Raw genomic sequence first — 15,219 nt, 5'->3', positions numbered from 1 at the left:
CGGTGGTGTCATGTCATGATTGACTTATCGTCGGACCTTCGTCGTAGCTTCGCGTATCGTCCAAAAATGGTAATTATTCAAGTGGGGTGCTGGATCCCTCGGGACCTCCACTTCACGGAGTTGCGGAACCCTGGCTTGAGGCTGAATTCCGAACACCACCCTTCAGTTCAACACCATAAAAGTGAGGTCGAGTTAAACTCACCGTGACGACCAGGTGCAAATTTGCGATCCCGAGTCTGAAAAACTCTACAACATTCAATCTTCAGCGTCGCTCGAAATGGCTTCCGTCACGATTCTTGGAGCCGGGTAAGCAACATTCTGCCTATCAAGTACTTCATGCTAATAAACGTCCAGTGTCACGGGTATGGCTATTGCTAGTCAGCTTGCCACTCATCACGATGTAACGATTGTGGGGGACATTCTTCCCGGAGACGCTCTTACCACGGATTGGGCCTCGCCATGGGCTGGAGCCTGCTGGGTTGGCGTGCACACGTCGAGTGAAGAAGACAAGAAAACTCAATTGGACTCTCTTGCAGTTCTCTTGAAGCTTGCCAGGACGTACCCTGAAACGGAATCAGGCGTCAGGATAACGAAGATGACTGAAATCCTTGAATACGGTTCTCCGGAGGACATTTGGTACCGGCACTACGTTCCCAACTTCCGGTTGCTTGAAAAATCAGAGATGCCTCCCCGAGCAGTTTTTGGTATGGAATACACGACAGTGTGCATCTCGCCGCCGGTGTTTCTCACATGGATGAGATCTAGACTAGAGGCCAAGGGGGTCCGATTTGTGCGAGCGCGTATTACTTCGCTCAGAGATTTGAAGATCTTCAAATCCGATGTGTTGGTGAACGCCGCTGGGGCACGAGTGCGGGATCTGACGGAAGTTCGAGACACCTCGCTCGTACCATATCGTCTGCAGTCCATTCTACTGGACAAGACCTGGGATCAGTGTTACATTTACCGGGGTCTGGATGGGTTTTATTTCAACATGTTCGGACGACCTGATAGCGCCACATATGTCGGCGGCATCAAGTTGCTCAACAGCGAAGACCGCACGGTTTATGCTGCTGACAGACAGACGGTAAGATTCTAGCACAGCCCGATTTCCAACTACGACCAAACTGACTATATCGTTCTCAGATTCTCTCACGGGGACATCAACTTTTGCCCTCGGTTTTGCCTTCTCCTCATCTCAGTGACTACAACATCAAGTATGATATCGGTAGTACCTATCACTTTCGCCCTATGGATCAAGGAGGGGCTAGAATAGACAAGGAGATTGTTGACGGACAGAAGGTGGTTCATGCCTATGGACAGGAAGCTGGAGGTTACTGCTTTAGTTTTGGCACGAGTCAAAAGGTGGTAGCCCTCGTAGAACAGTACGTTCACGATTCAATATCACCAAAGCTGTAGTTCAGGGGCATCAGTCGAGCTCAAGTGAAGGTCACGCAGCAAAAATGATCTTATTTTCATAGAATCCTGAGGCTACGTTGAGGCTGCAATTGGTTGCGATAGCTTCGGGCTGGACCCATGACATTCTCAAAAGTGCCTTGCTGCCCCCAACATATGGCCAGGACTTAGTTAATTGAGATAGTCATGTGAACTTTCTCGGAACGAAACCAAACACTGTGATTTAACAATGTGAATTCTTTAGACTAACCAGGCCAGGGGCAGTTTACGCTTCCCCGCTTGATGGTTCATTTGCAATGCCAGCTGGCGATCTCTTACTTCGTATCGCGGCCAGAAGAGGAAATTTAGGGCAGGAAGGCTTGAATTATGATGTTCGTAATGGAAATTCAATGGAAGCCACGGATGGATCTGTAGCCGCATCCACCCGGACCTTTCTGCACATGTCCGTTTCCTGAGGCATAGTAACGCAACTCTCACGACCCAGGGGGGGGGGGGGGGCATGCATACACGATGCATTATCTCCGATAAGTCAAAAAAATGGTTAGATATGACTGATAACAAGCCAACGCAAGCTATAGCCACATGATGCGTTGCGTCTCAGGAGTCTCCCTTCTGGGACGATAGGCGGATTTCCAGAGTCTAGATCTAGAGTGGGGTACGCAGGCAAACCCCGTTCAATTGCAGGGAAGCTCGGTTCAGGGGTTCTTCGGTTGAGAACCTAATCCGGCAATCCCCATGCCGAGTTTCGGCCCTTAGTAGCGATACCTAGTCCGCTGGCTGACATTACGGCTCCGGTATGCATCAAGGTAGGTGAGCAGGTTGAAGTAATTCAACTCGCATTCAGAGGGGTTGCCATCGGGCATTCCCATCTTCTTGGAAGACCACAAACATCTCATTCTCTCTGATTCTGATCTCACAGAACTCAAGCAACATGGTCAAAGTCACGACTCTAGGCGCGGGGTAGGTAATCACCGTGCACACAATGAAGACATGATTTGAGAACTCACACTGACGAAAAAAAGGGTGACGGGCATGATGATTGCGGGATCGCTTCCGCGCCACTATGATATCACCATCGTCGCCGAATATCTCCCTGGGGACTATGATACCAAAGCATGGGCGAGTCCTTGGGCAGGCGCAATTTGGGTTGGTGTTCACGATTCTGCCCTGCGAGAACAGACGATGCAGCTGGAAGGTTTGATGGGCCTCTGGAAACTGGCGGAAACGAACCCAGAATCCAGTGTACGGCAGGTGAAGATGACAGAGATCATGGATCGTGGGTCAAAGTCTGACGTCTGGTATGCCCACAAAGTCCCGAGCTTCCGCTTTCTTTCTGGGCAGGATCTGCCAGAAGGTGCAATCTACGGAATGGAATACAAGACAGTCATCCTCACCCCGCAGAAGTTTCTTCTTTGGCTTTACGACCGTTTACAGAAGCGAGGCATTGAGTTTCGTCGAACAAGAGTCTCTGCTCTGGCTGACTTGAAGGGTCTTGGTCACGACGTGTTGATCAATGCCACTGGAATCGGCGCCGAAACACTTGAAGATGTCCAAGAGAAGAACCTGGTTATGAATCGACTCCAATGCGTTGTTGCGAAGGCCCCGGATACCTACAATCAGCTTTTCATTCGCCGAGGCCATGGGGGCTACTACTCAACTGCCTTTTCTCGCGGGGATGGCACAGTCTACTGCGGTGGTGTTCTTACACAAGGAGACCGAAGCCTTGCAGTGTCTGAGGACCAGAGAAATACAGTAAGAACAATGACTTCAGTACGAGTAACAACTAATAACGCTCCCAGATTTGCCGAAATGCGCATTTGAACCAACCTCACGTCTTTCCGTCGCCGAATCCAAAAAATTGGCCAATTATTTATGATCACGTGGGACTTTATGCCACCATGGACAGCAAGATCGGTGGGGTTCGTTGTGAAAGGGAGACAATAGATGGGCAGAGAGTCATTCATGCGTACGGCCAGAATGCAGGCGGTTATGGATACAGCTTTGGGCTTGCTCGGGAGGTGGTCAAATTGACGGAGGACTATCTGTTTGAACTGCCGGCATGCAGCAAGATCTAAGAGTCTCATGGTACCATAACCTAGACTAGGTAATCTACCTATGACGAAGAAATCACAATAACCCGCGTTACTACAACTTGATCTCTGGAATTACTAAAACCGATTGAAGAGTAATAGCAAAACTGAGACTTCTCAAACCGTAATAAGTGTCGGATTTACGCCTAGGGAGAAGTCAGTGCCGAGCGAAAAACGTCACACAGACACTGGAGCATTTCATCGATGTTTTAAGCTGCCTACAGCTTCAAGACAAAGAGCTCATAGTGAATTAGTCATGGCGTCGGAACGAAGCGTTATTTGAACCATTGATCTGGCACAATTGACTGTCTAAGAGAGGATATCGATCGCACCCCCATCTGAAGGAACTATGCATCCCAACTCCTGGCGAATGCCGGAAACCCGGCTGATATCTGTTTTCTAACCCATTCCAAGTATGATCTAAGACCCGCGAAGTAGAAATTCGTGTTGGGCTTGTGACCTGGAATATTTTGACTGAAAATCCAAGACGAACTTTTCAGAAAAACCGATCCTTGCACCAGACTGTCGCACAAATCTGCCCAATCCTGTTCAGCCTCTTGGGAGACCTCTATGGTTGCAGGCCTGGTTCTGGATGTTCCATTGGTATTATTGGTCTTGCCGTTGGTAATGCTGTTGGGGCTGGCCTTCCAACCAGAGTCCAGAGCTTCCGCATGTTCAATGAGAGACATGATGAAATTCGTCTCGCTTTCGATGACGGGCGGAAAGTTGGCAAATGGGCCTTGAGGGCCTGCAATCAAGAACATGTTGGGAAAGCCTGAACAGGCGATTGATCCGTAGGCCTTGAGGCCGTCTCTCCAATGGTCCTTCAAAGTCTTTCCATCCCGGCCGGTAATGCACACCCTTGAGTAACTTCCCTCAATGGCGTCAAAGCCTGTGGCGAAGATTAGGACGTCCATATCATGAAGCTTGCCGTCCACGAGCTCGATGCCAGTCTCAGTAATTTGCTTGATCGGGTTGGCTTGGATGTCAACCACGTCGATGTTGTCTCGATTAAAGATCTCGTAGTACCCAGAGTCGCACAGCGGGCGTCGGGCATACAGCTCCTTAGGCTTTAGAACGCTTGCCTTGGCTGGATCCTTCACGATCTCGTCAATCTTGCCGCGAATGAAGCTGCATGCCTCCTCATTGGCTGCTTCATCGGTGGTAAGGTCGCCAAAGGCGCTGAACATGAAGCGAAATCCGTTACCCTTTGACCAGACCTCTTCGAATGCCTCCCTTCTCTCCTTGGGGGAAGCTTCCATGGTCTTGCGGGTGGATTCTGGGACGCCAAACCCGACTGTTGAGGACCAGACATTGTCCCAAATTTTGTCGTAGTCTTCGTTGACCTTCTTGCGGTAGTCCGCTGCGATTGGGCCTTGGCCACTCGGTACGGAGTATTGCGGATGACGTTGAAAAGAAGCGAGATGGCCAACCTTCGGCGCGATGGCTGTCATCACTTGGACACCGGTCGAACCGTTGCCGATGATACCGACACGCTTGCCTTCCAGTTGAACAGTATCGTCCCACTTCGCGGTGTGCAGCAGCGATCCTTGGAAATTGGAAAGGCCCGGAATGTCGGGATAGTTAGCCTTCGAGAGGAGGCCGAGGGAATTGACCAAGTATCGTGCGTGGTAGACCTCTCCAGTGGAGCAGATAACATGCCAGCGATGACTGATGTCGTCCCAAGTCGCTGACTTCATCTCACAGTTGAACTTCATGTGCTTCCGCAGGTCGTGCTTTTTGACGATGTGTTGTAGATACTTAAGAATCTCGGGCTGGTAAACATAATGGTGCGTCCATGGATATGTTTGAAGGTCGTCCTTGTCCCAAGAGTATCGGTAAAGGTAGGATTCTGTGTCGCTCATTGCACCTGGGTAACGATTCCAGTACCAAGTTCCTCCAACATCAGATGCAACGTCAATGGTTTGGACCTTCATGTGCATATTGGTAAGACAGTATGTGGCATAGATCCCGCCAACGCCGGCGCCTACGACAAGGGCGTCGACCTGAATGATCTGTGTCATGATGGTGAGAACTTAGAAGAGTACTAAAAGATGTATGCGGGAGGAGTGATTTCTAAACCACTGCGCTGGTTGAGCTTGTGAAAACGAGAGAAATGTTCGTGTCCGCGCGTGTTGTCCCGAAGGTGTTGAGCTCTTGTGTGAGTGATGAAGGTTAAAAGGGTAAACTGTGCGCGATATCTGCCAGCCTCGAGGACTGACGTTCACATGCGATGAAGGCCGCTTACTGCCCCATGACCCCGGGTTACACGCCAATTTGGGGATCCGACCGAAAGGTGCGTTGATTTGTTGCGGTCAACTCAGATACCGTAATTGAAAGGCACCCGAGATGTAGATTGCTACTTGACAAGACGTGCTTACATTGCGGTGGTACAAGCTTCCAATTTTGCTGTCCAGCCGACCACGCCGCGCAACGTCATGAATTGGAGAGAGCCCCTCATTGGACCGGCAGAATCATCCGATCTGCAAAGCATCTCAAGTTTTACTATTCAAATGAGCAGGTAATATTTTCCGCCGGTAGATAATTTCCGGCCTTGACTTTGATCGCGGGCAATTCATCGGCAGCCTATCTGCATGCATGCTGTTAGTGGGCTGTGCAGCTTGCATTTTTGCTGTTTCGGGAACAGACGCGACATATATGATAAATCAGCTTTGCTCAAACTACGTAGCAGTCATACGATTGCTCAGCCAATTCAAGGTTTGGAAATGATCGAATGGAATTGGCAAATCAGAGCTGAGTGCGAGGGTCACCAGGATGAATCAGTACTCATGACCACGAATTCATGCAATATATATCACTTAGATATTTTTCGAAGCCTTTGTCTTTCTGCACTGAAGGGTTTATCGTCTAAACATCAATACCGCAGAACCCTTACTTCAGCCTGTGAGTAAATTTCACTATTTGATTCCCTTTAGCTAACATATTTTCCAAGAAAATACTATATACTGAAAGATGTCACAACCCAATGCAGTTCACGGGGCTTGGAACTCGTTTGAGTGGGTTCCATTTCCAGAATACGACGGGAAGAAGTCTGTAGTCTACCGATCAGACAATGGCCAGATCGTGGCTGGAGCTGCGCACGAGAAGGGAAAGGCGACGCTGGTCTACCCTTGCGATGAGTTCTTCTTCGTAACAGAAGGAAACATCAAATGTGATGTCGAAGATGGGGACACTTTCACAGCTAAGAAGGGAGATGTCGTCTACTTTACCCGCGGGACAAAGGTCAATTTCGAGTTCAGTCAGGATTTTCATAATGTGGCTGTGTTTATCTCAACGGATGGGAAGCCAGTGACGCTGGTTTAATTTTAATGGCATGAAGTCAGCGACTCCCGCCGTCTTTTTGCCTAGTCTTTCGTCATCACGGACTCTATTCCACAACTATCAGCTAAGTAGACTTGAATTCACAAGATCTAGACTGTAAGATTCCAAGGTTGTGTTATTCCATCCCTGCAACCCCGCGTATTGTCCAAAACAGGAATGTGGAGACCTGATAGCTGTGGCTTCCGGTTGGCTGGCGGAGCCATTGAGACGTGCTGTTTTTATCTTTTATCTCCCCTCTCCTATCCGATAGAGACGCCCGCGGAGGCAACACGCGAGATACGCTGGTGGGCACAATGCGGGGAAGTGAACCAACATTACGCTCCATAGCATTGCGATTCCGAGATAACAAGTCAGCTGGGTGATCGGCGCTAGGTTGCTTTCTCCTTCCTCAAAATGCGACTCCTCATGAGCCTGTGACTTTTTGCTCAACTGTCTGAAGCCATCTATTGCATACAGTACCGAAAACCATCATCATGAAGACAATCAAGTTCAAGATCACCACAGGCCCTCGAATTTCCGCTCAAAAGCAGAGAAAATCCGAGGTCACCGAACAGTGCCCCCGCCGGCGCCGCTCGTCCGCAGCTTCACCAACCAGGAGCACCGGCTCCTCGTCGAGTTCCTCATCTTCGGCGGAGAATGGGCCCAAGAACCACAGGAGCCGCGCAGGGTGCACGGAGTGCAAGCGCCGCCGAGTCAAGTGTGATGAGACATTCCCTGTCTGCCGCAATTGCCAGAGGCGCGGCCAAGTCTGCGAAGCTGCACCCCGGCTTCGGACGTGGCAGATGGAGTCTCCGTGGATAGCAAAGTCACACTTGCGGAACGACGCCCCTGACAAGGTTCTTCTTCGATATTGGCTTGAAAAGGCTAGCCAAATCATGGTCATCGATCCCGATATCAACCCGCTATCTTTCCCTATTTTGGAACATCTGGACGCATCTCCCAGCCTACTCCACGCGCTGCAGAGCGTCAGTGCAGCCCATCAACACTTTTTCGACCCATCCCAAATGGCCCGGTGTCTGGAAGAACGGGGCATTGCAATTCAGCTCGTGCAGCGGGAAATTGCCAACCCACCCAAAGACGTGTTCCCCGTTTTTCTCACCGTTTTGATGCTTGGTCTCTCCACAGCCTGGATCGAAGGGCCCGTCACCCAATTTGGTCTCCAGCATCTCTATGGTGCACGCGCCTTGGTGGACATCATGCTAGCTGACAGCTCATTGCCTGAGGAGAACCCGTCCGTCTTCGGCTTCACCATCGGAGCCTACCTCTACTGGGATATGGCATGTGCCTTCCTCGTCTCGAGTTCGGAGCAGGCACCCATCGACAACGTTGACCTGTTCTTGGGCGTACTTCAAACAGGATCGGACTATCATCCGATCGGTGGTTATTGCACGGAGGTGTATTACCATCTGAGCAGCGTGGGTCGCTACTGTAGGCGCGTCTGTGATACGGGCATACGCAACGTCGAGGAAGAAAACCATTTGGAGAATATGTTGCTTGGCTGGAAGCCTGAAGGTGACAATGAGGCTTTGGTGACGATCGGAGAAGCCTTCAAGATCCACGGTCTCATCAACCTGGCCATCTCAAAACGACATGCATTGCTGACCGATCCTTCCGATATGGATGACTTCCTCAGCACGCAACATATTGATCCAACCTTACTAATGGCTTCCATCTTAACACCGCCTCCTGCATCCAACACTGAGTTTCACGCAGACGAGGATCCTTCAGTTCGGGAAGAGAACATCAGAAGGCAAGCCGTTCAAGTAGTTCGTTCTTTGACCTCTATTCCACCTACGCACTCCTGTACAAATCTGCAAGCAATTCCGCTACTTACAGCGGGGTCTGAACTCACAGCCGAGGACTATGAAGAGCGCGAGCTGGTTTCACAACGTTTTCGAGCCTTGTACTCGATAAATCATATCCGCTCAAACCTAAGAGCCTTAGATCTTTTGCTTGAACTTTGGGAGTTGCGAGATGCGGGGACAGTGATGTCTTGGCTAGATTTGATGTTGGAGAAAGGCTGGTCAATCATGATGGGCTGAGTCACTCCAGGTAATGGCAAATGAGTTAGCATTGGTAGAATTGAGTAATGCGCAGCAAATGCAAAATCATATTCCTTCATTTGTCTAATAGTCAAGACCCAGATCTGCTGATCTACACAGAAAATCAGTGCAGCTAGGGCTCCAGCCTCCAGTGTAGCCCCGAAGCCGCAATTAAGCAATGATTGTGGCATGGCCGTAATTATTACAACATGCAAGAATGAGCCTTCCTCGCGACATTTCAATGTGATCACGGCAGTGTGATCACAAACTCCTGCTCCTGCATTTCTAATCAAATCCATCATATTTCCCGAAGCGGACAGCAGGCGAGGTGGAGACTGCGGACTCGGCGCTTTACCTACTACCACTCTTGGAAGCCACCCGAAAGCCTTTTGTGATACCATTGCTACGACGTCTGATGTTGTGGAGACGACCAAAGTCTTCAGCTCACCATCAGGAAAGTGTAAAGACACTGAGCTCGACATATCCTTGGTGCCCGAAAAGTCGTAGCGCTGATACGACCAATCCAGCTCTAACATCCATCATCAAAATGACCACGAAGCTCTTCCAGGAAATCACAACGCCGAATGGCGTTACATACACGCAGCCACTTGGGCTTTTTATCAACAACGAGTGGGTTGCAGCCAAGTCTGGCGAGGAAATTACTGTTATCAGTCCCATGTAAGTCCATCCCTTCAGAAGGATAACGACGCGACAGAGCTGACTTGCCTCAAGCGATGAATCTCAGATCACCAGAGTCCATGCCGGTGGTGCTAGTGATATAGACGTTGCTGTGAAGGCGGCGCGTGCTGCACTCAAGGGACCTTGGGCTGGTGTCTCTGGCACTGATCGCGGAAAGCTCATGCTGAGACTTGCCGACTTGGCTGAACAACACACCAAAACGCTTGCATCCATTGACACATGGAATAACGGTATCCAAAAAGGCTCATATCTCAACCGCTTAGAATCATAAGAGCTGACTATGACAGGGAAACGGTTTTCCTCTGCATGTGGTGACGTAGGCGAGCTGACGGACGTCCTCCGGTACTATGCTGGCTTTGCCGACAAGCTCCACGGTCAAGGTACGGCAACATCTGTTTCTACGAGCTTTTCAGCTGACCATTCAAAGTCATTGATACCACGGACAAGAAGTTCGCGTACACCTCCCGAGAGCCCCTGGGAGTGTGTGGTCAAATCATTCCTTGGAACTATCCCCTGGGAATGGCTGGCTGGAAAATCGCCCCCGCACTCGCGGCTGGAAATACCGTAGTTTTGAAGCCAGCAGAGCAAACGCCTCTTTCCGTCCTACTCTTTGCAACCCTTATCCAGGAAGCTGGATTTCCGCCCGGAGTCATCAACGTCGTCAATGGTTATGGCCGCGCCGCAGGTGCCGCATTAGCTGCGCACGAGGATGTGGCTAAGATCGCCTTCACTGGATCAACTCAGACTGGCCGCGAGATTATGAAGCTCGCATCCGCTACCCTCAAAAACATCACTCTCGAAACAGGAGGCAAATCGCCAGCCATCATCTTTGATGATGCAGAGCTTGAGCAAGCCGTCAAGTGGTGTCACTATGGCGTGATGGCGAACCAAGGTCAGATCTGTACGGCTACCAGCCGGATCTTGGTGCATGAAAGCATCCACGATAAGTTTGTGGATCTTTTCATTCAAGAGGTTCAGAAGACGTCGAAGGTCGGCGATCCTTTCAGCCCTGAGACCTTCCAGGGACCCCAAGTCAACAAGGCTCAATTTGACCGAGTCTTGGCATACATCGCCTCCGGAAAGGAAGAAGGTGCTGAGTGCAAGTTCGAAGGTCAACCTTACTCCTCGGCGACTGGAAAGGGGTACTTCGTTGAGCCGACCGTCTTCACCGGCGTGAAGGACCACATGAAGATTTACCGAGAAGAGATTTTTGGCCCTTGTGTTGCAATTAGCTCCTTCTCCACCGAAGTTGAGGCTATTGACCGTGCCAATGATTCTTTCTATGGGCTGGGTGCAGCGCTGTTCACCAGGGATATCACTCGAGCTCATGCCCTGGCGAAGAAGATCGAGTCTGGAAGTAAGTTAGGTTCGCTCCTCAGATAACATCAACTGACGAAATCTACAGCGGTCTGGATCAACAGTAGCAATGATTCTGATTATCGCATTCCTTTCGGTGGAGTGAAGCAATCAGGTATTGGTAGGGAGCTAGGCGAAGCTGGCATTGCCGCTTACACCAACATCAAGGCGGTTCATGTTAACATGGGAAACCGGTTGTGAACAGAATGTATTTACCGCCTAGATACTTGCTCAGAAGGTTGAGTTGAATATAATAAGTAGTGGTTTATACTGCCTCTGTCTCTAATCCAACTTACTTCCCATCTCCAGCGAGATATGAATGCACGGTCCTTGCGCGTCGATGAAAGACGAGAGGGGCTAATCATTTCTGGCAAACTGTTCATGCACTCATCGATCACAACATGTTGTAGCTATCTATCTCATGTCATTACTGAAATTCGTCATCATCTCTATTTCTCCTCAAATCCGACTGAGAAGTGATACGTCGTCTTGTGTATTGTAGTCTAAGTATCACGACTCCAAGAGATGCTCAGCTCTAACCTTGCGATTCCCTGTCCTTCTCATCTCCCTTCTTCCAACCCCCAAAAAGCATATTTCTCACAGCACTGACGACCGAAGATTTCTCCTCTTCAAGACTTGCCTCATACGCGTCGATCTCAGGACGTTCCCAGACCAGATCTACCTCCTTGGCTGGAATGATGCGCGTTCTCTTGATCAGCTTCCAGCCACAGTACGATACAGGCGCGAACAAGACCATAGTGTATCTAGTAAGGAATGTGGCAGCTGAGAAGTCGCCGAAAAAGGTCGTATAGCCACTGCAAATCGCGATGCTGCAAAACATGAACAAGGCTATCCAGGCGCTGTAGGGCTGGAACCAAGCGCGATAGGGCAAAGTCGTACGATCTACGCCTTGAGCCTCGCATGCCTTGTAAAAGCGTAAGTACACGATGCACATAACAATGAAGTTGACGAGGCCGCCGCTAGTCAGAATATTGACCAACCAGTCCAATACCGTTGCACCGCTGTTCGATAGTTGCAACAACGATAGGCAGGGAAAGACGAGTGTAACTCCGAGACAGTAGATAGGTACACCGCTTTTGGTGCGCCGGGTCATGACTTTCGGGATATAGCCGTCGAGAGCGAGTCCATACAAGTTTCGGCTAGCGCAATACACGTACGTGTTACCGGCCGCAAAGACGCTCGAGAGGATGAGGGCATTGACTAGGTGAGGTAGGACTCCGACGCCTAGGTTTGTCATGGCGATAACGTACGGAGAAGCAGCACCGCTGCCACTTTCCTTTTCGCCGTTGACGATGGCTCTCAATGTTGGGTCGTTGTGAGGTACCACGATTCCCACACAGATGGCGCCTCCCAAGAAGAAGTACGCGAGACGGTAGTATGTGGTTTTGAATGCCTTCTTGATGTTGACTCGGGGGCGGATCGCTTCACCAGTAATCATGGAGATGTATTCGGGTCCGACGATCGGTAGTGGCGCAAAGAATAATGCGGCGAGAAAGCCTTCGAAACGTCCCAGATTGCCAGTGGATCTCCATTCTGCAAATGCGCCAGGATCTTTCCAGTATCGAAAGCCATAGGCATCGTGTTTTGGATTTCCACCAACCATTGTGACGAATGTGAAGCATGTCAGAATGATAATCAAGATGACCTTGCCGCTCGATAGCCAGAACTCGGACTCGCTGTAGTACTTCACGGCACTAAGATTAAGAGCACTAGATAAGAAGAATCAGCGTTTGCTCAGGGGCTCGTGGCTCCACGGTTGACAGCAACTTACGCATAGATAACAATGCATGCCGCACAAACTGCCGCGACGGGGATATCATCGCGCCAGAATTTGAGGGTTGAATTGAGGGCGGTGATCTCGAACGGGATGGAAATGGCTTCGTAGAGAAAGAAGTTGATGCCGGCCGCAAAGCCCAAAGCTTCATCGACCCAGTTACATGCCAAACGGACGAAGCCACCACTAACAAGCATCAAAACTGTCATTTCGGCAATGCAGTTGTTAACCAGTGCAATAACGCAGCAGTAGGTGAAGAAGGACAGAAGGAGGCTACCAGGCCCGGCCTTGAAAAGAGCGGTCCCGATCGAAATGAAAAGGGCTGTGCCGATGGAGCCTCCGATGGTGAATAGTTGAATCTGGCGACCTCCCACACGGCGATGAAGGCCTCCAGTTTGTTGTTGCTGCAAGGCTTGACCCTCGTAGATCGATGGCGTAGGCGTCGTCGCCAGCTTCTTCTCAACATTGCCGGTATCCATTGTCGTTTGAGTAACTAAAATCGTGAATATGTTTGGTGGGCCGCGGATGATTTCCCTCTCTGGTAGATATTCGAAAAGTGGTACGATTCCAGGTGATTTTATATCTCAATTTGATATTATATCTCTTCTGGCCTTAAGACATTCTTGGGCCTTCTTGGCCTTTGCACTTGGAGAAGCCCTTGCGTGGCTATGGGGCGAGGTGTGCGCTTTCGCGTACTGACCGAAAAAGGCAATTAGTCACGATAAGCCTAAATTGCCGAGCAACGCCAAACAGGATCGCACTTGAGGCATTCGCGCAATTGGCGTAACCAGGGAGGCAATCCAGATAGTTCATGGTGTTTCTCAATGACTAAAGGCATAGCATTGCCATGTCTTCACAGGATGAGTAGAGGTCAGGGTTCGAGAATGAGGCCCAGCGAAAATATCTACAAAACAAAAGGCAGATACGTGACCATCGCGACAGGGGTAATCTTCAGTAATAGATCATTGCTACACCGGGTCTGTCGCTACTCCGAAGTTGGGCTTGGGCTTGCGATTTTAACCTTTTATACGTTTACCAAACGTCTCTAGGATAGTACCATCATTCTTCTCGTCGCCGCAGTTACGTTTACTGTTCTCTTGGCTAGCTCACAAGACTCCTAGCTCGGCAAGACAGTAGGCATTACGTCGAATATTACGATGAATCTCAGCAACATAGACATTTGTACATTTTGAGTGTGCTGAGTAGGCTATTCCCATGCACCCATGTAGAGCAACTCTTTACTTATGTTTGACTGCGACTAGTATTGTGCGAAAGTCATCAGAATTGATGAGACTTGACCCAAAGAACCGAGCCCCCTACGCTTGCGAACTGGGAAGGAATGCCTCCACTTCGATTTCCAGATGCAGCTCAAGCCGCAGAAGCTTGAAAACATCGACGCCGGTAAAGAGCGGTCGGTTTTTCCCAAAGTACTCCATCAAAACACCGTGCAGCGTGAGGCCAAACCCGGCATCGGTATTGGCGTGATACGTCCTAACCTGTATCAAACCTCAATTTTAGTCGAATGAACTTGACCAAACCCTTGCCCTCTTGAGGTACATTACCTTGTATACACAAGCCCAGACCTCCTCGCTTGAACCCGTGAGGCCAGCTTCGCGTAGGGAGAGCTCGATGTGAGAAAACGCTTCGCGCATCTCCTCAGTCAAATCAACAGGAACAGTGCCATCACTTCTGATTCCAGCTTGGCCGCCGACATGGATAATCGAGGCGCCAGGTGGAATGACGCAAGCGTGTGTCATTTTGAGGAACTCGGAAATCTCCTCTCCAGCACCGGGCCAGTTGGAGAACCGAATCCCGCTGGCAGAGGCAGGCGTTTGAGGAATGAACTCAGGCATGGTGAGAGGTTGCTGAAATTGTTGAGGATGTTGGTAGCTAATCTCGTGGAAATAGATGCGACACCTCTGTCTTATATATCAACCTACTTCCGTGTACCTAGGTACCTGAGATGCGTCAACACTTGAATCAGTATAGAATTGGTCAGCAGAACTGTCAGGTAGTCGTTTTTTTCGTAGACGCAAATGATTTATCAGCTGGCGGATAAGATTCAGCAAGGTAGTGCCTCTGGGGCCGCACATCTCTGCGGAAACTAAGCTCCAGGGTACCCATGTTTGAATGGGAGACTTACTTTGGTAGATGTGACGAAAGCTACATCGCTGAGATGCAACGAATATTACTAAGCTAGAAATTGTTGTAACCATGGTTGGAGCTTTCAAATGGCATCAACGTATTACTAAATCATGCACTGAGCATTGTTCTGTTTGGAGTTCAAGGTAAACGATTTACCGTCGAGAAAGAGTAGAGGAAACTTGGGACTACGGATGAGCCATAGTCGACTTGAGTTTGGCTGGCGAGGGCATCTTTGGCTGGACGGAGGCTCTTGACCGATGGCGCACATCGACAAAATAAAGCGCTTTCTGCCTTTATGGAGCTTCAGTTCTATTGTCCTTAACGCGGTTTGGAGTCC

General features: G+C 49.8%; 8 protein-coding genes across 8 annotated transcripts; 5 read left to right on the top strand and 3 right to left on the bottom strand.

The window, feature by feature from the left end:
- Positions 1–277: 277 nt before the first annotated feature.
- On the top strand, positions 278–1,096 carry COL26b_006131 (uncharacterized protein; the record flags this gene model as incomplete). Its single annotated transcript, XM_053178955.1, has 2 exons — positions 278–306; positions 355–1,096. The coding sequence occupies 2 exons, from the start codon at positions 278–280 to the stop codon at positions 1,094–1,096; spliced, it is 771 nt and encodes a 256-aa protein (XP_053037081.1).
- Positions 1,097–2,595: 1,499 nt separating this feature from the next.
- On the top strand, positions 2,596–3,193 carry COL26b_006130 (uncharacterized protein; the record flags this gene model as incomplete). The annotated part of the gene is given in 2 exon segments (XM_053178954.1): positions 2,596–3,165; positions 3,185–3,193. 2 exon segments carry the CDS (start codon positions 2,596–2,598, stop codon positions 3,191–3,193), a joined length of 579 nt encoding a protein of 192 aa, XP_053037080.1.
- A 730-nt stretch (positions 3,194–3,923) lies between these two features.
- On the bottom strand, positions 3,924–5,527 carry COL26b_006129 (uncharacterized protein; the record flags this gene model as incomplete). Its single annotated transcript, XM_053178953.1, has 2 exons — positions 3,924–3,963; positions 4,035–5,527. 2 exons carry the CDS (start codon positions 5,525–5,527, stop codon positions 3,924–3,926), a joined length of 1,533 nt encoding a protein of 510 aa, XP_053037079.1.
- Positions 5,528–7,318: 1,791 nt separating this feature from the next.
- On the top strand, positions 7,319–8,887 carry COL26b_006128 (uncharacterized protein; the record flags this gene model as incomplete). Its single annotated transcript, XM_053178952.1, has 1 exon — positions 7,319–8,887. The coding sequence occupies one exon, from the start codon at positions 7,319–7,321 to the stop codon at positions 8,885–8,887; it is 1,569 nt and encodes a 522-aa protein (XP_053037078.1).
- Positions 8,888–9,434: 547 nt separating this feature from the next.
- Positions 9,435–9,857, top strand: COL26b_006127 (uncharacterized protein; the record flags this gene model as incomplete). Its single annotated transcript, XM_053178951.1, has 2 exons — positions 9,435–9,565; positions 9,620–9,857. The coding sequence occupies 2 exons, from the start codon at positions 9,435–9,437 to the stop codon at positions 9,855–9,857; spliced, it is 369 nt and encodes a 122-aa protein (XP_053037077.1).
- Positions 9,858–10,105: 248 nt separating this feature from the next.
- Positions 10,106–11,143, top strand: COL26b_006126 (uncharacterized protein; the record flags this gene model as incomplete). Its single annotated transcript, XM_053178950.1, has 2 exons — positions 10,106–10,943; positions 10,992–11,143. The coding sequence occupies 2 exons, from the start codon at positions 10,106–10,108 to the stop codon at positions 11,141–11,143; spliced, it is 990 nt and encodes a 329-aa protein (XP_053037076.1).
- A 334-nt stretch (positions 11,144–11,477) lies between these two features.
- COL26b_006125 (uncharacterized protein) lies at positions 11,478–13,216 on the bottom strand (the record flags this gene model as incomplete). The annotated part of the gene is made up of 3 exons (XM_053178949.1): positions 11,478–11,964; positions 12,121–12,672; positions 12,735–13,216. 3 exons carry the CDS (start codon positions 13,214–13,216, stop codon positions 11,478–11,480), a joined length of 1,521 nt encoding a protein of 506 aa, XP_053037075.1.
- Positions 13,217–14,053: 837 nt separating this feature from the next.
- Positions 14,054–14,590, bottom strand: COL26b_006124 (uncharacterized protein; the record flags this gene model as incomplete). Its single annotated transcript, XM_053178948.1, has 2 exons — positions 14,054–14,233; positions 14,300–14,590. 2 exons carry the CDS (start codon positions 14,588–14,590, stop codon positions 14,054–14,056), a joined length of 471 nt encoding a protein of 156 aa, XP_053037074.1.
- Between the last annotated feature and the right edge of the window lie 629 nt (positions 14,591–15,219).

Source organism: Colletotrichum chrysophilum, assembly GCF_026319265.1.
Source record: "Colletotrichum chrysophilum strain AFK26 chromosome Unknown scaffold_44, whole genome shotgun sequence".
In the NCBI taxonomy this organism is placed as follows: domain Eukaryota; kingdom Fungi; phylum Ascomycota; class Sordariomycetes; order Glomerellales; family Glomerellaceae; genus Colletotrichum; species Colletotrichum chrysophilum.
This window is presented reverse-complemented; position numbering and strand designations above follow the sequence as displayed.